Here is a 23555-nt window from a genome sequence, read left to right as displayed (position 1 = left end):
TTAATAATAACCATTTTGCAGTTGAGGAAACCGAGGCTTCGGTCACTTGCCCAAGGTCACACAGCCCTGCTAAGGAAGAGGGCTGGGGTTTGAACTCAGGGCTCTTAACCGCCATACTCTGTTGACTCTGCCCTTCCAAATTACTAGAACTTCACTATTAGAAGGGCCTTCGGTAGGGCCTCAAAGGCTCTTGGTCTCCCGGAGGCTCTGGAAGGGTGCTGGGAACCTCTGGATTTTTGCATCCTCTCCCTGCCTGAGCTCTCTTCACAGCAGGCCCTGTTTCTTACCATGGACCTGGCTTTCTACCTGCTTCTCTCTCCTTTTAAAGCTACCAACCCCCCAAGGTTCCTCACCCAGAACCCCTGTGTATGGCTGTTCGTGTCGTTCACTACACAAGGTGCCCAACTAAGAGGGTGAGGACTGAAATCCAGCTTGCACTCCACTTACCAAGCCATGCACCCACACTGGGCTGTGACCATGCAGAGGAGACACCTTTTTCTTATTTGCACAAAGATGCAGGGGGGGTTAGCAGAGGCCCTATCCTTACCAACAAAGTTAGTGGTTCCCCAGCTCCTTTGTTGCTCCCATAATCCTGTTCCTTCCAAGGATTTTTCACTGTGATAACAAAAACACCAAACCTGGGCAAACCCCACGGGTATCTGTCTCACTGTTACAACCCAGGGGTCCTCATTCCTTGGCAAGTGGGGCATGAGAGCTGGGCATCCATCGAAACTAAGCCCTCATCCTTCACCCAGTGCCCAGCAAACTGCCTTCCTCAGCCCCCTGCCTCCTCTTGTCCTGCCCTATCCCTGGTCTCTCTTCCCAATGAGGAAACACATCAGCTGGGCGCAGCCCAGTGTGAAATGGGTGCCTTTCATCTCAGGGGACCTCCTGTCTGAACTACTCCCCTCCCAGGAGCAGACTACTCCCACCCAGTGCATTTTCTCTCTGGGGGCTACCCCTATGCCCTTGGTGGATCTTACAGGACAGCTGGTGCCTGCCAGTTCAGAGCTGGGTGTGGAGAATGAGGCTGGTGAGAGGGGCAAGGAGCTGGAAGGGAGGGGCAGCCAGAGAGGGAGGGCTGGGGGGAGAGGCAGAGGAGAAGCCAAAGGCAGTGACCGCGCCAGGCAGCACCAGGCTCCACCAGGCACCAGGCTCTCCCCAGGTTGGAGATGAGGGTCTCCCTCAGAAATGGGGCCAGGGACTGGCAGCCTGAGTTAACGTCAGCATTTTGGTGTGAAATGTGGGTGGGATGTAGAGAGCCATGTTACATTTGCCTTGCTTTTTTTTGTATGTTTGTTTTGGTGTTTGACTTTTTCAAGGATTTAGCACCTATTTTAATCCTTTACAGCAATCCTGTGTGGGAGGATGGCCAGGGTTGATGATGACATCCCCCATGATCCATGGAGGAAGTGGGGCCCTGGGGGGTTACTTGTCCTGTCCAAGGTTATTCCATTAACCAAGACTTAAGCCCCCAAACAGACCCCACCACCACCACTGCCCCTGGGCAGCTTGCATTTTAAGGCTCAAGCTTCAGGCTTTTGCTAACAGAGCTACAGCACCAGCACCCCTCCCACTCGAATCAGAGCTGGAATTGGACCGTTCAGGTCCTGGTTCCACACAGAACTAACCTCTGAGCCTCTATGGCTTTATTTAAAAAGGGAGGAGAAAGAGGCAGAAAAGGAAAAGTTGAGAGGAGCTAACATTTATTAAGCACTTACAAAGTGCTGTGTAAGCATCTTTAATGCATTAATTCATTTACTCCTCACAGCATCAGTACCAGGAGGATATTTATCCAGGAGGATATAATCATTATCCCCATTATCTCCATCCTCCACAGAGGGGAGATGGAAGGACTCAGAGAGGTTAAGTAACTTGCCCAAAGACACAGAGCTAACAGGTAGTTGGAGGATTCAAATCCAGGAGGCTTCATTCACTTGCACTAAATAGGGTTTTGCAGATGGTGCGTGAATCTTGGAAGTACGCGCAAGTGCTTTACCATTGTTATGTCCTCCGCGCTGCCTCCTCCCCATGACGAGGTGGGGTGGCCTGGGGGGGGGGGGTGGTCTCTCTGTGACTCGGTGACCCTTAAGGGGGCTCCTCGCTCCCTGCAGACGGCACGCCCCGCATCGTCTCATCCTTCAGCGAGAAGGTGGTCAACCCCGGGGAGCAGTTCTCACTGATGTGCGCAGCCAAGGGCGCCCCGCCCCCTACCGTCACCTGGGCCCTGGACGACGAGCCCATCGTGCGGGACGGAAGCCACCGCACCAGCCAGTACACCATGTCCGACGGCACCACCATCAGCCACATGAATGTCACGGGGCCCCAGATCCGCGACGGGGGCGTGTACCGGTGCACGGCACGGAACTCGGTGGGCAGTGCTGAATATCAGGCGCGAATAAACGTAAGAGGTGCCTGTCTACATTTAAATATCAGAATAGGCTTTTGAGTTCCTTTGCCATCTCTGTGGTTACCATTCTTCTTGTGGTGATTAGTACTTATTATTAATCGTCATTTTGATTTTAGTAGAGGTCCCTCTCCTCTCTCTCTTCGTTTCCCTGCCCTCCACAAGTCCCATCGTCCATTCGCGCGCGCGCGCGCGCGCGCGCGTGTGTGTGTGTGTGTGTGTGTGTGTGTGTGGTACACTTCGCCCCCTTTGCATTCCCATTCCCCATCCCTCTTCACCCCCCTCCCACAATCCTGCCCCCCACCCCGTTCCTCCCCATCAATCTCTCTGGCCCCAGGTACCCTAAGCACTCCACTGGCGCCTACAGTCCCACCAGGGCCTTGCAAGGCCAGGGACAAGGAAGGGGCAGTGGGGCCAGGCTTGCCCTCTGATAGGGGTGTCCACGGAAGCTGTATCCCACTCCCACAATACTCCAGGAGGTGTAAGCAGCCAGGAGCCAGGGCACCAGCATCCCTCAGTCCACCCTCCCCTGGCTACCCTCCAAGACCCCAGCCATCAAGAATAGGGAACTCAGGCTGGGTGAGGGTGCCCCAAGGCAAGCACCTTCAAGAGAGGGGGAAGGAGTCCTCAGGGTGACCATCCCCGTGCCTCGGGTCTCCAGGTTGCTGTGGTGAGAGCAGAGGATCCTCGGAAGCTCTCTGCAGCCCTGTGACGTCAGACGGGTCCTCATCTGACCCAGCCAGTGAGCCCTGACACGAGAGCACAAGAGGCGCAGGGGAGTGGGAGAGAAAGGGCACCGGACTAGGGGCGCTGGTGGCTGTCGTGGGCACGGGGAAGGGGAGTGGGGGGTTCACGCTAAATTCACCTGTGCCAGGTGTCCGACCCCCCATGAGAAATGCTGCCTCCCTTTGGCCACCCTCCCGCCCTCTCTGAACTGGAAGGGGACAGAGCTGCAGGGTCGTGGGAGATGCCTGGTCCTGCCCCTCATCTACTGGGTGGGGAGCTGGAAGCCCAGAGTTTCATGTACCCAAGCCAGCACTAACCCTACATGGTGGCCTCTGAGCCCCCTTTGCAATTCCCACGTGGCCATCCTCCTACCTGACCCAGGTGACGACACTCCCTCCCCTCCACCAGTGTGGTCAGAGCCCCTCTTTATAGCCCCTTCTCCGGGGCCCACAAAACACATTTACCTGTTGAAAGAAAATCATCCACTGAAGACCTTCCTATTGTCCTTTAAATAGTTAATGTATGTGCGATCCCTTTTGGTACAAGACCATTATGAGCAAATCAAATGAAAATAACAAAATGTCTACTTTTCCATTTTAACCCCCAAATCTTAATCTCCTCATAAATGAGGACTCGCCCTCCCAAATCCCAGTAACTTCTTGGTGAGGCTTCAGTTCACTCATCTAGCCTATCCTGTTAGGGGAATGGATTCTCGCTCGGGGCATGAATGAAACGTGTCTGTTTGCAGCTATTTGAAGCTAGTAATAGAGACCACGGGTGCCCCCAGTTCCAAGCCCCCAGTTCCAACCTCTGCCTTTAGTCTTGTTTTTGTTTTTGTTTTTTTGCGGTACACGGGCCTCTCACTGCTGTGGCCTCTCCCGTCGCAGAGCACAGGCTCCGGATGCGCAGGCTCAGCGGCCATGGCTCATGGGCCCAGCCACTCTGTGGCATGTGGGATCCTCCCGGACTGGGGCACGAACCCGTGTCCCCTGCATCAGCAGGCGGACTCTCAACCCTGCGCCACCAGGGAAGCCCTCTGCCTTTAGTCTTGTAAAAAAGGCCTCCCTCTCCCCCTGCCAAATTTCCATCCCCTAAGAGTTTCCGAGTCCAAGCAACTGAGAAGAGCATCACGGGGCAGCGCCCGGTGGTCCCTGGCTAACCGCGCCATCGCCCCTCCTCTCCTCCTCCCTCCCAACTCCTGCCCAGGCCCCCCCAGCATCCGGGCGATGAGGAACATCACAGCTGTCGCCGGGCGGGACACCCTTATCAACTGCAGGGTCATCGGCTACCCCTACTACTCCATCAAGTGGTATAAGGATGCCCTCCTGCTGCCCGACAACCACCGCCAGGTGGTGTTTGAGAATGGGACCCTCAAACTGACCGATGTGCAGAAGGGCATGGACGAGGGGGAGTACCTGTGCAGCGTCCTCATCCAGCCGCAGCTCTCCATCAGCCAGAGCGTCCACGTGGCCGTCAAAGGTAGGCCTCCCCCCGCTGCCAGCCTGAACTGGAGCCCTCCTGGTCACCCAGGGTTGTGGGCCACTCTTCAGCCAGCCACTCAGGCAGCAGCAGGCAGTCCTGAGAGAGTAGAAAGCCACGGAAGAGAGGGCTCCGGCCTGGAGTTTGGAAAAAAGGGGGCGGGGTGGAAGATTGCTGGGGGCTGGGAGGGTGGAAGATTGCTGGGGGCTGGGAGGGGGGAGATTGCTGGGGGCTGGGAGGGTGGAGATTGCTGGGGGCACCTAAGAAGGCCACAGGTACCTCTACATTCCAGTTCCCTCTGTGGGCTGCAAGTCAAGGCAGCACTGGCCCCAGGGGCATGAGGGGTCAGTGGCACCGGGGCAAGAGGCCCAGGTCAGAGGTGACAGGCTATATTGTTCCCCTGATGTTAGCATGGAACCACCCAGAACTCAGCAGGGCCCACGAGAGACCAACAGGTAGGAGAGGGGCAGGAGTCAGAGAGCAGAAGCAGCAGGAGGCTGGGTGGAGGGTGCACATGCTGGGGGCCCTGACTCCCTTCCAGGGCGCAGACTGGCCGGCCGAGGCTGCTTTATGGGATGGGCAAGGACCTTCCACCTGCTAATGCAGCTGGAGGCCTGGAGAGCACCGCCTGGTCCCTAAAATCCTCCTCCCTCCCATGCCTGCCACGCTCACCTGGGTGAGGTCTGTGTTTTGTGCGGGGCTACCTAACACCGTGCCTGGTACACGGCAGCCATTCAGTAAATGTCTGTGGATTAAACAAATGAATGCATATAAATGAGCAAATAAATGAATTCGTGACTAGACGACAGCTGTCCCCTGGGTTTAGGGGCTGTGCGGGGATGTGAAGCTCCCTCCCAAATACATTCTTTGGAACTGACAGGCCTGGAGATTGTCTGGACGGTGGGTGAGGGTGGGGTGGCCTGGGTCACCTAGGAGGCAGGACGGAGAGGTGGCGCCTGCCAGGCCTGGCTAAGGAGAGGTCAGTGAAAGCCAGGCAGCGGGGGTGGAAAGTCACTGGGTCACTGGTGGCCATGTTGGGTAAGGGGCTTATGTCCCTTTCTGAAGAGCCAGGGAGGGCTCACGCATATCCCCAAGGGACAACATGAACCCGGAGAGGGGGGCCAGCCTGTGCCCTAGGGCCCATGGGAAGGAAGAGAAAGCAGGGGGGTCCGGGCCTGGAAGGGGGCCCTGGCACAGGCGGAAGGCCCCAGAGGGCCCCAGACTCCTGAAGCAAGATGGAGTGGAGGCCTTGTGGACAGGAAGAGGGGAGTCTGGGGGAAGGAAAGGTTTGGGGAGACAGATGCTGCCTCTGTTTTGGGCCCCTTCACGCGTGCAGTGAGGATGGGACCTCCCGGGGCAGGTGTCAGGAGAACAGCTGGAGAAACGGTAGGTAGCAGCAAAACGTGCAATCAGTGCTTCGCCCCTCCGCTCCTTGTCACCAGGGCTCACTCTCATCGGCACACTGGGGCCGTGTCACATGCGCCCTTGTGCATCCACCACCTGTCACAGCGCCAGACAGTGTGTGTTTCTTGAGCTGAAACTGAGACGTTAGTCTGGGTTGGAGTGACTTTCTGGGAAGCCTGGCTCTGAGCCTGAGAACTGGGGGATGGGCTGTCTCTGTGGTCCATCTCCAGCCTGAGGAGGAGAGAGGAGACCCTAATAGCATCTGCCTTGCTGCCCCCCACCACTGCTGCACCCCAGCCAGGCTGAGGGGCATCCTGGCCCCCCCCTTTCAGGCTACAACCTCTGCCCAGCCCAGGGGCCTTGTGCCGGCAGGAACCTCACAGCCCCCAGGCCCCATCCCCAGCCTGCCTCCCGTTCCCAGCATCTCGGGGCGAGACGCCTGTATCCATTTCTGTCACAAGCCGTGGACCGAGAGCTGACGGTGTAAACGTCACATATTAAAACGCCGAACCTTTGCTCTACACCCTTCACGCTCCTGCACCAGCGAGCATTTGGCCGGGTTTGTTGGCTTAAAAAATAAATAAATAACAAGGCTCCAGCGAGCCTCTGAGTATGCGGAACATCCTGAAAGCTGCTTCTGCTCATCAATTATTCAACCCCATTCAGGGAGCGATCAGTCCTAATGAATTGAATCGGATGCATTCCGTCTCAGCGACTCGCTGGGCCTGTTGTGATTGTGCTGAGCAACCGTGTCTCCCAGCCCTGGGAGAGGGAAAGGGACGCGTGCATGCGTGCGTGTGTGTGTGTGTGTGTGTGTGTGATCTCAGAGGGCAGAGCCCCTACACTGGGCACATGTGGCTCCCGGCACACAGCACGAGCTTGGAGTTCAAAAGCAGGGGCATATGTGTGTGTATAATACACAGGCGTGTGTGCTCACATGGCCCCTTGCCTACCCGCAGGGTCTGCAAATCCAGCCCCAGAAGGGCTATAGTCACTTGTTTTCTCTCCAGACCGAGAAGCAGCATTTGTATGAAGGCTCTGGGACCCTGTGCCCCTGCCTGTCCGAAAGCTTAAACCCATCATCCCCGCTCTCTCCCAGTCTCCCTCTCCCCACTTCATTAGAATGCACTTTTGCAGAAGAACCCATCAGAGCTGATTATGAGCATGCTGCTTGATTAGCTGTTGTGTGTTCTAAGAGCTACTCAAGGAGGAGGGTGGAGGAGATGCCCCTGGGCGTGGAAAGGGGCCCCGACTCTGAGGGAGAGAGGGACAGGGCCCAAGGGCAGCACTCTCCACCCCACTCCTGCTGCCTGGCTGGGACGTGCGTCCCACCCAGAGGATCAGAGCAGAGACCTGGAGTGTAGGAAAGCGTGAGTGGGGGCAGGACAGGGCACTAGAAGCTTGAGATTTGTTGGAAGTCCTACCCCCCATCTCTCTGTGAGGCCAAGAGCCCACAGGCAGGGCAGGGCATAAACCCACGCTGCTCCATGAGCTGGAAAAACCTGACTCCATTCCTTCTGGGACTGCTTGTCTTCTGATGAATTTTTCAAACACTGAGCTGAGGAGAGCAGAACACACCAGACACACATGCACATGCATGCACACACATGTGCAGAGACCTGTGTACTTGAGTACACACGCATGGACGCACTGTACACATTGTATGCACGTGCATGCAACAAATAGACACATGTTAGCCTGTCCACACTTGCACACATACACACATGCAGCTGCATATACACAAATGTTCCCTCTGTCTGTATCCTCCTGTGAAGTGACATTCCTGAGCCACAAAAGGTGGCTGCAGATGCTACCATAGAGAATGTCACCTAAGTGAGCCTGTTGTGATCCAGCAAGGCAGGAGGGCCAACGGGAGAGAGGGTGAGGAAGCTTCAAGGGCTGCCTGGGCTTGGGTGCATGTGACAGTGATTGGCAGGGGAGAGCCAGGCTGTGGGGAAGGTGAGTGTTTGTCTCTGGGCACCCAGAGTGATCCTTGGCAGGATGCCAAGAGGAGGACCCAGAGATCCAACCTAGATTTGGTGTCTTTAGGGCCCTCTGTAGCTGAAAAATAATGCAGCATAAAAGCATCTCTGGGCACGCAGGCCGAATGTTTAATTAACTAAGAAGGCAGGGCTGCAAGTGGGGCTTCTTGGCTTTGGCTCAGTGAGGGAACATCTCCACCCAGGCATCTGAGTCTCCGGAGCCAAAACAAGGGCATGAAGTGCTTTCTGCCCATGCTCAGTAAGGCCAGGACCCAGAGGTAGTACCAACACACATGCACACACACACACGCACACACGCACCCTCACTCCCTAGTACCTGTACCCCTCATCCACACTCTTGCCTCCCTTGCTGCTCAACAAGTCCCTGCCATGTGCTTGGAGCCTTCGGGGAGGCCCCCTTCCACCCTAGAGAATGTGCTGGGGGTTTCTATGATCAGGGGGCTTAAGAGAGAGCCAACCCTCTGGCCAGATGCCTGCCATTGGCACAGGTGGAGTTTTGGAAGGAACACACCAGAATCCAGAGGAAGGGGGCACAACAGGTTCCACAGGGGCAGATTGCCAAATGTACTGGGGGGAGGGAGTGCCAAGGATGCTGCTGCCAACAGCCCTTTTCCTCGGCAGAGGGAGCCGGGAGCACAGGAGCAGGCATCCTCCTTACTGGACAGGCAGCGACCACAGTGGTGGCGGTGTTGGCAATGAGGAGGAGGAGGAGGAGGAAGCAGTATCTGTTTATTCATTCAGTGCCGTTAACTACGCACCCACTATATTCCAGGTGCTATTCTATGAACACAGCTGTGCTCAAGACAGACAAAAATGCCTGCCCTTGGGGAGCTTACATTCTATTAGGGAAATGGTTAATAACGTGAAATCTGTAAAAGATGTCTCATGTCAAATAGGGAGTGGGAATCAGAGTGCCAAGGGGCAGGAAGAGTGGTTTGCAATTTATTTATTTATTTATTTATTTTTGCAGTACACGGGCCTCTCACTGTTGTGGCCTCTCCCGTTGCGGAGCACAGGCTCCGGACGTGCAGGCTCAGCGGCCATGGCTCACGGGCCCAGCCGCTCTGCGGCATGTGGGATCTTCCCAGACCGGGGCACGAACCCGTGTCCCCTGCATCGGCAGACAGACTCTCAACCACTGTGCCACCAGGGAAGCCCTGCAATTTTAAATAGGGTGGTCAGGGAAGGCCTTCCTGAGAAGAGGGGGTTGCATTAAAAAAACTGAAGTGAGTTATTAATATTCCTATAATATTAGACTTGTTACAACTGGAAAATCAGCGTCAGGCTTTAGAGATTACTTCATCCAACTCTTCCGTTTTGCAGATGAGAAAACTGAGGCTCGGGGGCAGAGACAGGGTGGTGGTAACGAGGCAGCTTGCCCACATCACTCTTGGATTACAGCGTCTTTCCCCATCTCCGTGCTGCACAAGCAGAGAAGCTCCAGCTTCACACAGCGCCCATTCTCTGCTAAATGGTGCAATAAATTAAAAGGTTCGGTCCCGAAGAGAGATCATGAGAGACACCATAAAGTGTTTATGGGCTGGGCTGGTGGTCAGCATGCCCTCCTCTGTGCAACACCCCCAAACAAGTGGCCAAAACAGCTTTATGGTGGCCAGGACCACAGGGACTGCCACGACCACTGTGTCTTCTGAGCCATGCCAGCCTCTGACCTCTCACCACCACAGCATCTTGCTCTGACCCTGCTTCCCTCACAGCTGACTGAGTTGCCCTCTCACCAAAGATGACTGTGGCCAGAGCAGGGCTTCCAGAGATAAATCCCTTGGTTATGTGGCATCCATGCCCCTCACATTCAGGCCATGTGCTGGGGAAATGCTAGGAGTCATGGGCAGGAGGGGAGTCCTTGTAGACTATCAACCCTGAAGAGGTCCCTTGTCATCACCGCCATGGAGGTGATCCGAGCCTCAGCTTCATCTTTCACAGAAGTGGAAATGGACATACACACACGCTCAACAAGCCCATGTCCACCTCTGAGCGCAGGGGAGACACCACAGACTCAGAGTTCAGAAAGCAGTCCCATGTCCACATCACGGGGCGCCCCACCCTGCTTCTCAGAGCCTCCCACTCACAGCCTCCTGCTGGTATTCAGCGAGCCCGTGAAGGAGCCTGGATCCCTAGGCTTTATTCTCCCTCCAGGCGGTCCTCATGTGCTGGGGTTATAGGGTTGTCGGAATGCCAGCCTGGAGCCGAGGAATTCTGTGAGCAGCTCTGGCCTCTACCACTCCCACCAAGGAGCTTCTAAGGGGACACTTATCCCCCCACAGAACCACACCTGCCCCATCAATCTGCAGCAGAGCAGAGTGGGGCGGGAAGTAAAGAGCCTTACTCCTTGGACCCCTGGGGGTGATCTGGCCATCTACTTCCAGCAGGACAGCAGTGCACTAGAGAGCTCTGGCTGGCCCGGGTGAATGCCTAACCCCCACCCCAGGATGGAGGTTGGCTGCTGTTTCCTTCCCTGGCCGCTCGAATTGCCATCAGTGTTATTCCTGAAGACCGGAAGGGAATGACAGCCCCTGGTTGGCCTCTGCCTCTTGTCTCAGCCTTTTCCCACACTCTCACTCCATATATTTTGTAAAGCACGTGCATCCTTTAAGCCTCAGTCCAAATGCCACCTCCTCTATGCAGCTGCGCTCACCCAACCAGATGACGCCTCTTCTCGTCTCTGAGTTCAGTATCTGTGTATTCAGGTGGTGCTTGTCCAATAACCACTGAGGGAAATGTCTTAACTTCCCGAGCAAATGCTATGCTTCTGGAGGCTCTATGCATATTTTAAGCATGCTTCTACTTTCCCCAGCCCACACGGAGCATAATGCCTTCACAGAGCAGGCATTCCATAAATATTAGATGAATTAGTTAATGAATGAATTAACCTGCCTTAGTAACTTATTCCATTATCTAAATCCCTTCGTACTGAGAGAGACAATCTTTCCCTTGCCTGAGCTAAATCTCCCTGCCTAGTTTCGGTCTCCATTTGCTCTCTCCTCAACAGAAATGGAGCTCTTGGCCATCCACCCCTGGGGCAAGGCCCTCTCCTCTCTAGGCAGAGCCCCCCAGCTCCTTGCTTGACCCACGCATTCCCCTCTGCAGGCCCTCATGACTGCCACGACTCTCCCCATGTCGCTAGGGCTCTTAAAGGAGCCAGCTCTGGTGCTAGCAAGGGCCTGAACCTCAGGAAGAACCAAGGGAGAAGCTCCCAGCTCCAAAATTCTGTAGCATAAATACAGCATCTTGAGGAAGAGGGTAGAGCTCCCTCTTTTTCTGGATGAACCCCCATCCTGTGCTCTTCCTACCCCTTGCCCACCTCATAGGGAAACTTCTAAGGTCAACCCAGGAAATGATATCCAGACATATATTTATTCATTTACTCACCTGACAAGCATTTATTGGCCTCCTACAATTTGCCAGGTAAATAAGTCCTAGTTACTGCCCTGCAGGAACTCCCAGACACCCAGGGAAGGTGGTAATGCAAACAGATACCCCACTGGCATGTGATGAGTGCCATGATCAAGGTGTGAACCAGGTGTTGCAGGGCTGTGCAGGAGGAGGGCAGGCTTCACAGAGGAGGTGGTACTGGAGCGGGGTCTGAAAGGATGGAGAGGAGTTTCCCACGGGGCCTGCTGGGCTCTAGATTTGGGTCTTTGTGGGAAGGAAGACTGGACCAGAATTGGTTCTGCTAAAGCTAAGGAGACAAACTGGCTGGCAGATCCGGGTCTCTGCAACAATTCCATCAAAAAGTCCAAGGAGGCCAGAGGACTCAATCTGACCAAAGTACCCCAAAAAGGGCAGTGGGAGGATCAGCAGAGCCCAGCGAGGAATCTCTGGGAAATCTCAGCAATGAGCATTGGGCCATTACTAGAGTCAGGGTTCCAGAGAAATCTCTCTAGAGATATCCAAGGCCCCACAAACCACTCAGAATACTGGAGGCAAGGCCCCAGCCCAGGGAGTAGCCGCAGCCAGAGTTTGGGGGTGGGGACATCCAGACAATGACCAGAGCCCCAGAAAACCTGGCTGGACTGAGGACCTGGATTTGGGCCCATGCCATGGCGGAGCACACATGGTGGTTATTTCCACCCAGGGCCCAGCTGTGTTCACCCAGGCCTGGGCTGAATTTCGGAGCTGTGGGTGTTTATGGAAAACCGATGGAGCCCCCATGGCCAGAGTGAAGGGTAAGGTGGGAGGTGACATTGAGAAGGTCAGCTAAGGCCCCTGCTCTCATCCCATAGGGCATGGGGGCAACAGCCCTTCTAAATATCACTTCCTCTGGACCTAGAACTCTTGACCAGGAACTTCCCCAGAGATCCAAAGGGCTGCCAAGGGTTTTGCCCTGTCCACACCTGGTCACTTCACAGGGGCCGCTTCCTACTGAACCCTGAAAATCCTTGGGGTGCCTTGGGCATGCATATGATGTCACCTATCCTTTTCCCCCCTCAGGGTTCACCCCCTGCTGTGTCCACTCTGGGTGGGAAGAGTAGCAAGCTTCCAAGGAGGAGTGGGGCTGGTGCCTGGGAGAAGGCCAGAGGACTGTGGACAGCCTTGTAATTTAATTATGTGACTGCAGAAAGGATATCTCATCTACCGGGTGCTCATCCTCATTAAGCTGATTGTCTCCTTCTCTCTCTTCTCCCCCCACTTGCTGGGGAAGTCACTGTGGCCTAATTGAGCTATCATAAAGATAATGGCTGTTGCTCTAGCCAGAGCTGAGAAAGGAGGATCCCTCTTGCAGAGGCTCAGGCTCCAGACAGGCCCCCCCAGGGGCTGAGATGTGGGCAATAGGAGAGGGGGAGGGCCAAATCTCTGGGCGGTGGGGGCTATGTGGATGACGTTTAGCTGGGTGAGTCTAACCAACTGGTTATCTCGCAGACGATAGGGCTCCCTCTCTGCTCTTTCCTGCCACCCATGGGGAGCTTGTTTATGAGACAAAGGGGTCTCTGGTCTGGGCATGTTTGGGGCTTTCTCAACAAGGCAACCAGGTAGCATAAGAAAGAGAGCTTGGACTTGGAGAACAGACAGATCAGGTTTCAAATCCCACAGTCCCCTCTTATGAGCTGGATGATCTAAGGCAAATGAATTCTCTGCTCTGAACCTCAGTTTTCTCATCTGTATAGTGGGGACAATGAAGCCCATATCACATCATTGGTGGGAGGTATGTATAAAAGAGCTGGAAACAACCAGTGATGGGAGCTTCCTCTCGCCTGTCCTGATGCATGAAGACAATGGGGTGGGTGATGAGACCTCTACAGGAGGAGACCAGGCTACAGCAGCCTGGCTTTAGATGAGCAGCTGTGGGGTGCACATGAAGGACAGCCTCAGCATCTGAGGCACATCATCTCTATCCATCCATCCCAGGCCCCCAGGCATCTGGGAGACTCAGCTCTGGGATGAGACAGTGAGCACAGGGGCACCGAGGAATGGCAGGGAAGTCAGGTTAAAAGCTGGGCAGTGTGTCAGCAAGCAGACAGGAGTCAAGAAGCACATGCGTCATCGCCATTCAAGTTCCAGTACAAATCTGAAGGTCATGATTAGTTCAGTCCAGCCCAGGCCCTGAACAGAGACAGCAGATCCAGGCCTGGGTGGGCAGAGGGACGGGAGCCAGGGGACAATGACAGGGCACCCCAGGAGATTCTGCATATATGGGAAAACAGGCACCAGTGCCCACGGAACTCTATTCACAGCCCACCGCAGGGTTGGGAGGAGCCCGAAGGCCAGGCAGGAATGGGCATGCTGCTGGCCAGGCTGGGGAGAGTGGGGGCCTGACAGCAGCACTCCCCTTGCCTTCCCAGTGCCCCCTCTCATCCAGCCCTTCGAATTCCCGCCTGCCTCCATTGGCCAGCTGCTCTACATCCCCTGCGTGGTGTCCTCGGGGGACATGCCCATCCGCATCACCTGGAGGAAAGATGGACAGGTGATCATCTCAGGCTCGGGCGTGACCATCGAGAGCAAGGAATTCATGAGCTCCCTGCAGATCTCCAGCGTCTCCCTCAAGCACAACGGCAACTACACATGCATCGCCAGCAACACAGCGGCCACCGTGAGCAGGGAACGCCAGCTCATCGTGCGTGGTGAGTGAGACGGGCCAGCGAGGTTGGGAGGAGGAAGGGTCCAGCTCTGTCTGCTGCTAAAAACACTCTCTAGATTTCAAGTTTAAATCATGGGCTCAGAGAAAGTTGACTCTGTCAGGGGCCTTAAAGATCAAGAGGTTCAAACCTCTTCCTCTCCAGGCCAGGACACTGAGGCCATGAGAGGAGAAGACCCTGGCTCAGTTGGTCACTGGTGAAGTCAGAATTGGCACTCAGAATTCCCAGCTCCCAACGCAATGCGACTGGCAAAAGCTCTCAACATCTTGGGTTTCAGATGTTCAGAGGTGCCTGCTCCCAACTTTATAATGGTCCAGGCCGGGCTAACATTGAATGGAAGGTGCCCAAAGCCCCCAGAAAACCTATCAGAGACCGAGATGATCTGTTCCTCCCCCACCTTCCCTCTTTCTGCAGTGCCCCCTCGATTCGTGGTGCAGCCCAACAACCAGGATGGTATCTATGGCAAGGCTGGTGTGCTCAACTGCTCGGTGGACGGCTACCCCCCACCCAAGGTCATGTGGAAGCATGCCAAGGGTAAGCCTCTGGCCAGCCAGGATCTCTGAGCATGGCCAGGGATGGGGTGGGGAGGATACTAATGTGATTTGGGCCTGGTCTCTACACATGCCTCCTAGCCCTGGGTTCTGAACTTTAAGGGGACCCCAGGCTATACCTGAACTGGAAGTCATCCTCAGCTACCCCTAAAGGGTCTATGGACCAGGAATAGCTGTCATGCTAATTCCAGATTTCCTCTTGTCCCCATAGATTGACCTCTCCCCTCCTCCCTCCAACCCTAGAACTCAGTATACTCCCCAACTCTCCCCACCCCACCCTAGGGTCCCAGAGTCTCATTGACCCCTGCTTCTCACCAGTCAAACCTATTCTGGGATCTTGGTCCTTCTTGGAACCCAACTTCATCCCAAGGATGCATTCAGTTTCTGACTAAGCCCTACGCCAACCTCTTATCCTTACTGTGTCCATGGCTGACTCTGGGGCAATAGGAGGAGGCATCCAAAGCCCCCCTTGGAGGATGGCTGGCTTCTTTCCCAGGCCTGACTGCCTACAACCAGGCAACTGCCATGTGAGGGCTCAATCTTCCCTTTGCCTATTGCCAAGTGGCCCAAAGATAACTCTTTCTTCCCCTCCAAGGAATTCAGCCCAAAGGAAGCTCAGTGCCAAGGTGGGCATTGAGCTGAGGCCCCCCGACTCCATACCTGAGATCTGAGGCAGGGTCAGCCTTCTGTGAGGGTCTTTCCTGTTTCCCAGGAAACAAGAACTATGTGAGCTCCCATCACTTTGGGGATGCTACAAAATGGCCCTAGATCAGCAAGAGAAAAGTATCAGGGCCATTCCTTGAGGCACTCCAACCCTCCCCAGCCTAGACACCAGACCTCCTAACTGCCGCCTCCTTTCAGGGAGCGGGAACCCCCAGCAGTACCACCCAGTGCCCCTCACCGGCCGCATCCAGATCCTGCCCAACAGCTCGCTACTGATCCGCCACGTCCTGGAAGAGGACATCGGCTACTACCTCTGCCAGGCCAGCAACGGCGTGGGCACCGACATCAGCAAGTCCATGTTCCTCACCGTTAAGAGTGAGTCTTGCCCCCGTGCAACCCTCCAAACACCCCCTAATCATAGACCAAGGCCCATCTCTGCACTCACCCTGCCTCCCCATTTGGTTTCCATTGCTCCTTCTGTGAAGGGAAGGCAGAAAGGGTGCCTAGACAAAGGTGGGCTTGGGAACCTCTGATGGGGGATTCAAAAGCACTCTCATCTAAAACAATGGCCTCACTCTAAATGGCCCCAGCTCACTCCACTCCAGTCACGATAAGCTCATGATTTGCTGTACCACAGTATCATACGACAGCCCATTTATTTTGCTCTGTAGGTTGGCAATTCCACCTGAATAGTCATATCAAACAAGTTCTTTCTTTTATTTAATGTACACCTGCTAGTGTATAACCTGTTTGTGGCTTAGCAAGAAAGAGACCATGTATGCGATGTAGGAGATAGGCCTATGGGCAGAAATCCTGGGTTCCAACTCCACATCCGTCTGATGAGCTTCCTGGCTTTGGGCAAGTGACTTCACGTTTCTAGGTTCCTTTCCTCACCTGTGCTAGGGGTTCATTCCCAGCCCACTCAGCTCCCCAAATCATCGTAAATAACACAGGAACGGATCATGGAAAGGGGAAGAAGCTTTGGAAAAGCCAAAAGAGCAATAAAACTCACTCTAGTTCAGTACCATATCTCTGGCTTCTAAATCCCCAGACCTAGAGCTGGAATCAATGACGTTGAAGTCTAGAATATCCCTGAGTTCTGTTAAGTCACACACAGACATTCCTACTGGACGAGCCTATCCCTTTACGCTCTTAGGGGTCTGTATAGTGAGCCCCCAGGAATCATGTCAAGACAGTGTCTGGCCCTTTGTCATGAAACAGACCATGGGCCACGGAGAACAGCAGTAAGAGCCTGAGTTTTAGCATCTGCCCAAGCCAACTGTGAATCTGGGCATCGTGTGGTAATTACAGTGACCTCTAACTGGTTTCCTTGGCCTCTGTATCTCATTTTCCTGATGTACAAAAGGAGGGTCAAGAGAGCTCCTTACCTGTTATGTTTTGTATCAAGAGTAAGTCAGATGACATGGATAACGCAACCAGTATGGTAACTGGCACCCAGTAGGCCGTCAGAGATTTAGCCACCAGTTTTGTTTTTAACGGGAGACACTCCAAGGTACGTGTAGGAAAGGCAGCTGAGAGCAGTGCCCAGTGTGCGGTCTGCCCAGCGTCTCCCTGGCGTCCCCGCCTTTAAGAATCATAGCTTCTTTATCGCTTGCCAAAGCCTCACTCACTCAGCACAAGACGGGGAAGCCCCAGCAATCGATCGATGCTCGGGAAGCTCCAGGCACCGGAATCCCCGCCCTGGGGAGCTCTTCCCTCACACTATCAAAAAGCACTTTGTCCTTAATAAAACCAGGCAATCAATCTACATCCCTCAGCCGGGGAGAACTTTGCTAATTCTGCCTGCGTGAGGCAAGAGGAATAGTAGGCACCTCGTGCAACTATCTATCCCTGTCCTTGGTATTTGATCCTTATCTTCCCACCGTCAGCGGGAGAAAAGAGCCCAAGCTCTCAGGCTTTTTTTTTTTCTTTTGGTCTTTGCCCTTTTTCTCTAAGTTAGAGGATTCTACTGGGCAAGCGTGGCGGTGCCTTTGTGGCCTGTGGCTTCTCTGTGGCACTGAGGTGGATGTGGGTGAAGGGAGACGCAGGGGTCAGGAGGTGGGCTGTGTGCAAGGTGACCCAGTTCACGTCGGCCTGTCCCTGATGTCCTGGGGCATCCTGGGCAATTCGCTTCTCCCCTCTGGACCTGCATTTTTCGGTGCCATCCTCACTTCACGACCCAGGCAGCAGCTACGAGCACACATCTCGTAAATCCCGGGCAGCCTCATGAACACGTGCAGCACCAAGTCACACACTCAGCCACCACGCTCGCAGTAGCATCCACCTCTGGCCCCTCTTCCCAAGGGATGATGGGAGCTCCGCACTACTTGTCCTCACTTGTGGGCAGCACCTGGACCTTGTTCCTTCCGTCTTCCCCCTTGTCCTCATTCCAGCCACCTGGTCACTTTGCCCTGCTTCCTTCCATAGTGAGGCGCAGGCGCACGCCTTCCCTTCCTCTGCTTTGTCTCACAAACACCTCCGGCTCATGTTCTCCCACTCGCCGCGCCCGCCTCATCGGCTGCCTGTGACACAGTCTCTCCGAGCGGCTCACGCAGCATCCCCCCTCACACGGCCCTCCCCCACAGGTTGCTTTCCAGCTGGGCCCCCTCCCACACGCTCTGCACACTCGGGGTCTCCAAACCCTCCCCCACGTGTGCCCCCTCGGATGACCTTTTCCTTGCACAACTTTCTCTGTCACAAACGCCTCCTTCCATTCCAGCCCCGCTCTCCCCAGTGACCTGCCAGCCCTGCTAGAGGCCCCTGTGCCGCCCCAAATGCCAGCAGGAGAGGAGGAGGAATTTGAGGCCTGAGGGCAGTCGGTGTGGAGCGCTGAGCACAGCTGGGGCCTCTGCCTGGGGTTGGAGAGTCTGACTGCTTTTCAGTACCAGCCTGAATCATTCCACCCAGCATCTGGTTGCCAGAAGGGGCTCCTGTGACAATGGGACACTTTGGTGATGGGGGGGCACACTACTTCAGGTAACCGACCCTCGGCTCCTCCTCTAGGACATCCTTCCCCCTGCCTGCTCTGACCTTTTGCTCCTTCATTCTCCCTCTACCTCTCCCACCTCCTCCAGGTAGGCGCAGGTAGATAGGGAAGGACCCACAGGACCTGGGCCCGTGGGTCACAGATGGGCTTGCCAGGGCTAAGCCCTTCCTGGTCATCCCTCAGTCCATCTCAGACAGCCCACACCACCAGCACTGCCCCCCACCCACCGCCACCCGCAAGGCCAGCTACAGAAAGACCTGCCATTTACAAAGCCAACTGCACGGCTTTCCTTGATGCCCCTAACACACTCAGGAAAACGTTGACCCTATACGGTTCCACCTTGTCAGACCTCACACTTGTGTGACCTCTCAGAAGGCAAACTGACCTTAATCCCCGCTTTAGCCAAGTAGAAGTATGAGAGTAAATGTATCAAAGGGATATAGATCATAAAAAGCATTCAAGTGTCAAATTGGACATTTGTGGTTGCCCTCTGTTGGGAACCATTGACCCTGACAGTTTCCAGTGATAACTCAACAGATGCTCACTGGGCACTCACTACATAGTCCATAAAACTCTGTGGATTAGAGCACAGACTTTAGAACCAGAGAGACCTGGGTTCAAATCCCAGCTCTGCCACTTGATAGCTGTGGGATCTTGGACAGCAATCTCTGTAAGCCCCAATTTCCTCCTCTGTAAATTTGGAAATATAATGCTATTTACTCATTGGTAAGATTCAAGTAAGACCCGCATTTACAGCAATTAACACAGTACCTGGCACCAAATACGCATTCAATAATCATTAGCAATCATTAGTTTTAGGTGCTGAAAATCTAGTGCTGGATTAAAATGGAGTTGCTATTCTCAGGAAATTTAGGATCTTGAAGAGGAGATAGACATATACCCAAAATAACTATAACACACAAAGCGATAAGTGCCTTAAAAAGCCACAAACAATGTGACACAGAGAGAATCAGGGATGGAGTAATCAGTTTTAATTTGCAGAGCCAACAAGGGAAAGCCAAGAAAAGCTCCACAAAAGCAACAGTCACTAAGTAGGACTTGAAGGATGAGAAGGATTCTGACAAGAACCAATAGAAGCAAAGGTCATTCCATTCCAGGATGAGGACAAAATATATAGCAAGAGCATGGAGGCAGGCAAGGCCATGCGTGTCATCAGATGAAGGGGGAACTTAGGGTGTCTGGTGGAGAATGAAGGGAGGATGGACAGGGAGAATACATGTGAGGTGCTTATGGGTTTTGGAAGCGAAATGTTTTCTTTTTATGCAGTGTTGACTCTCAGTATCAGGCAGCAAACCAGAGTTCCGGAAGCTCAGGGGTCTGATGGCGGTTGGGATTCCAGAGGTTGTTCTTGGAGAATTGCTTTCCTCGAGGCCCCAGATTTCTAAGAGTTTGTTAAAGGGAGCAAAAGTCTTTCCTAGCCCCTGGACACCCGTGTTGGCAACCATCCAGTCCCGATTGGTCCCCACTCCTCCCTGACCCCGAGAGCGTGGGTGGTGCTGAGCCCGTGAGTGCCTGAGCACACAGCCCAGCCTTACCACTGTCACAGCACAGCGCTCAGCACTTGACAATTTGCAAAGCCCATACCTTGCCTGTGAGGTTGGTGGGCAATAGCTCCTTCTCAGGGAAGGGAAGGTGCTGGATCAAGGTCATTGGGTGATATCGTCCCAGCTGAGACAGGAGCTTGCCTCTGTGGACTCACAGTTTGGTAGAGAGAGCGCAGAGCAAGAGAGAGAAGACTGGTTGCTGGTCCCGACTCCAACTCACTGGCTCCGTATCTGCGAGCCATTCCTTCCCTTCTCTGGGCCTCGGTTTCCCCATCTGTACAATAAGAGGCCTGGACTAGAATCTAGTCATAGCTGAACCAAAGGTCCCTGCCAAGCTCAGACAATCTATGATTCTAGCTGTGTGCATGGTCCTATCAGGACACCAGATCGCCTCCCAGAACTTGGTTGAAAAATAAATGTAATTAACAGAAGAAAATACTACATACATCCACAGAGCTACCTTTTATCTCCCTGTTACAAAGTAAAATTTAAATAAAAGAGAGATAATGACCAAAAGGAGAAAGAGGCAATCCGTCCTCCAATTGACACGTGGGGGAGAAAATACAGCATCTTCAAAGAGAATGCTTCACCAAGAGGCAGGTACAAAGAAAGGCTGCTTAGTCCGGGTTGCAAGGGGCTGGCTGTGTTATTTTTTGTTTTTTGTGTTTCTTGAGGTTTTTTTTTTTTTTTGAATATTTGAATTTTATTTTATTTTATTTTTGTACAGCAGGTTCTTATTAGTTATCTATTTTATACATATCAGTGTATACATGTCAATCCCAATCTCCCAATTCATCCCTCCACCACCCACCCCAAACCCCGCCACTTACCCCCTTGGTGTCCATATGCTTGTTCTCTACATCTGTGTCTCTATTTCCGCCCTGCAAACCAGTTCATCTCTACCATTTTTCTAGGTTCCACATATATGTGTTAATATACGATATTTGTTTTTCTCTTTCTGACTTACTTCACTCTGTATGACAGTCTCTAGATCCATCCACGTCTCTACAAATGACCCAGTTTTGTTCCTTTTTATGCCTGAGTAATATTCCATTGTATATATGTACCACATCTTCCTTAACCATTCGTCTGTCAATGGGCATTTAGGTTGCTTCCATGACCTGGCTATTGTAAATAGTGCTACACTGAACATTGGGGTGCATGTATCTCTTTGAATTATGGTTTTCTCTGGGTATATGCCCAATAGTGGGATTGCTGGGTCATATGGTAGTTCTATTTTTAGTTTTTTAAGGAACCTCCATACTGTTCTCCATAGTGGCTGTAACAATTTACATTCCCACCAACAGTGCAAGAGGGCTCCCTTTTCTCCACGCCCTCTCCAGCATTTGTTGTTTGTAGATTTTCTGATGATGCCCATTCCAACTGGTGTGAGGCGATACCTCACTGTAGTTTTGATTTGCATTTCTCTAATAATTAGTGATGTTGAGCAGCTTTTCATGTGCTTCTTGGCCATCTGTATGTCTTCTTTGGAAAAATGTCTATTTAGGTCCTCTGGCCATTTTTGGATTGGTTTGTTTGTTTTTTTAATATTGAGCTGCATGAGCTGTTTATATATTTTGGAGATTAATCCTTTGTCCATTGATTAGCTTGCAACTACTTTCTCCCATTCTGAGGGTTGTCTTTTCATCTTGTTTGTAGTTTCCTTTGCTTTGCAAAAGCTTTTAAGTTTCATTAGGTCCCATTTGTTTATTTTTTTGTTTTTATTTCCATTACTCTAGGAGGTGGGTCAAAAAAGATGTTGCTGTGATTTATGTCAAAGCGTGTTCCTCCTATGTTTTCCTCTAAGAGTTTTATAGTGTCCACTCTTACATTTAGGTCTCGAATCCATTTTGAGTTTATTTTTGTGTATGGTGTTAGGGAGTGTTGTAATTTCATTCTTTTACATGTAGCTGTCCAGTTTTCCCAGCACCACTTATTGAAGAGACTGTCTTTTCTCCATTGTATATCCTTGCCTCCTTTGTCATAGATTAGCTGACCATAGGTGCGTGGGTTTATCTCTGGGCTTTCTATCCTGTTAAATTGATCTATATTTCTGTTTTTGTGCCAGTACAATATTCTCTTGATTACTGTAGCTTTGTAGTATAGTCTGAAGTCAGGGAGTCTGATTCTTCCAGCTCTGTTTTTTTTCCCTCAAGACTGCATTGGGTATTCGGGGTCTTTTGAGTCTCCATACAAATTTTAAGATTTTTTGTTCTAGTTCTGTGAAAAATGTCACTGGTAATTTGATAGGGATTGCATTGAATCTGTAGATTGCTTTGAGTAGTAGAGTCATTTTCACAATATTGACTCTTCTAATCTAAGAACATGGTATACCTCTCCATCTGTTTTTGTCATCTTTGATTTCTTTCATCAGTATCCTATAGTTTTCTGAGTACAGGTCTTTTACCTCCTTAGGTAGGTTTATTCCTAGGTATTTTATTCATTTTGTTGCCATGGTGAATGGGATTGTTTCCTTAATTTCTCTTTCTGATCTTTTGTTGTTAGTGTATAGAAATGCAAGAGATTTCTGTGCATTAATTTTGTATCCTGCAACTTTACCAGATTCATTGATTAACTCTAGTAGTTTTCTGGTGGCATCTTTAGGATTCTCTATATATAGTATCATGTCATCATGTCATGACAGTTTTACTTCTTCTTTTCCAATTTGTATTCCTTTTATTTCTTTTTCTTCTCTGATTGCCGTGGCTAGGACTTCCAAAACTATGTTGAATAATAGTGGTGAGAGTGGACATCCTTGTCTTGTTCTTCATCTCAGAGGAAATGCTTTCAGTTTTTCACCATTGAGAATGATGTTTGCTGTGGGTTTGTCATATATGGCCTTTATTATGTTGAGGTAGGTTCCCTCTATGCCCACTTTCTGGAGAGTTTTTTAATCATAAATGGGTGTTGAATTTTGTCCAAAGCTTTTTCTGCATCTATTGAGATGATCATATGGTTTTTATTCTTCAATTTTTTAATATGGTGTATCACATTGATTGATTTGCATATATTGAAGAATCCTTGCATCCCTGGGATAAATCCCACTTGATCATGGTGTGTGATCCTTTTAATGTGTTGTTGGATTCTGTTTGCTAGTATTTTGTTGAGGATTTTTGCATCTATATTCATCAGTGACAATAATCTGTAATTTTCTTTTTTTGTAGTATCGTTGTCTGGTTTTAGTATCAGGGTGATGGTGGCCTCATAGAATGAGTTTGAGAGTGTTCCTTCCTCTGCAATTTTTTGGAAGAGTTTGAGATGGATGGGTGTTAGCTCTTCTCTAAGTGTTTGATAGAATTCACCAGAGAAGCCATCTGGTCCTGGACTTTTGTTTGTTGGAAGATTTTTAATCACAGTTTCAATTTCATTGTTTGTGATTGGCCTGTTCATATTTTCTATTTCTTCCTGGTTCAGTCTTGGAAGGTTATACCTTTTAAGAGTTTGTCCATTTCTTCCCGGTTGTCCATTTTATTGGCATAGAGTTGTTTGTAGTAGTCTGTTAGGATGCTTTGTATTTCTGCAGTGTCTGTTGTAACTTCTCTGTCTTCATTTCTAATTTTATTGATTTGAATCCTCTCCCTCTTTTTCTTGATGAGTCTGGATAACGGTTTATCAATTTTGTTTATCTTCTCAAAGAACCAGCTTTTAGTTTTATTGATCTTTGCTATTGTTTTCTTTG

At 51.9% G+C, this 23555-nt stretch overlaps 1 protein-coding gene across 1 annotated transcript in view; it reads left to right on the top strand.

The window, feature by feature from the left end:
• The window catches only part of DSCAML1 (DS cell adhesion molecule like 1), a gene marked incomplete at its 3' end in the record, with an annotated part of 341904 nt that overhangs the window by 251075 nt on the left and 67274 nt on the right, over positions 1-23555 (top strand). Inside the window, exons 7-11 of the mRNA XM_082626503.1 lie at positions 2115-2411; positions 4340-4612; positions 13818-14096; positions 14526-14645; positions 15524-15700. Of these exons, the coding sequence (XP_082482629.1) occupies positions 2115-2411; positions 4340-4612; positions 13818-14096; positions 14526-14645; positions 15524-15700 (1146 nt within the window). The remainder of the gene's footprint in view (positions 1-2114; positions 2412-4339; positions 4613-13817; positions 14097-14525; positions 14646-15523; positions 15701-23555) is intronic.

Source organism: Mesoplodon mirus (genome assembly GCF_964341445.2).
Source record: "Mesoplodon mirus genome assembly, chromosome: 7".
Taxonomy (NCBI): domain Eukaryota; kingdom Metazoa; phylum Chordata; class Mammalia; order Artiodactyla; family Ziphiidae; genus Mesoplodon; species Mesoplodon mirus.
This window is presented reverse-complemented; position numbering and strand designations above follow the sequence as displayed.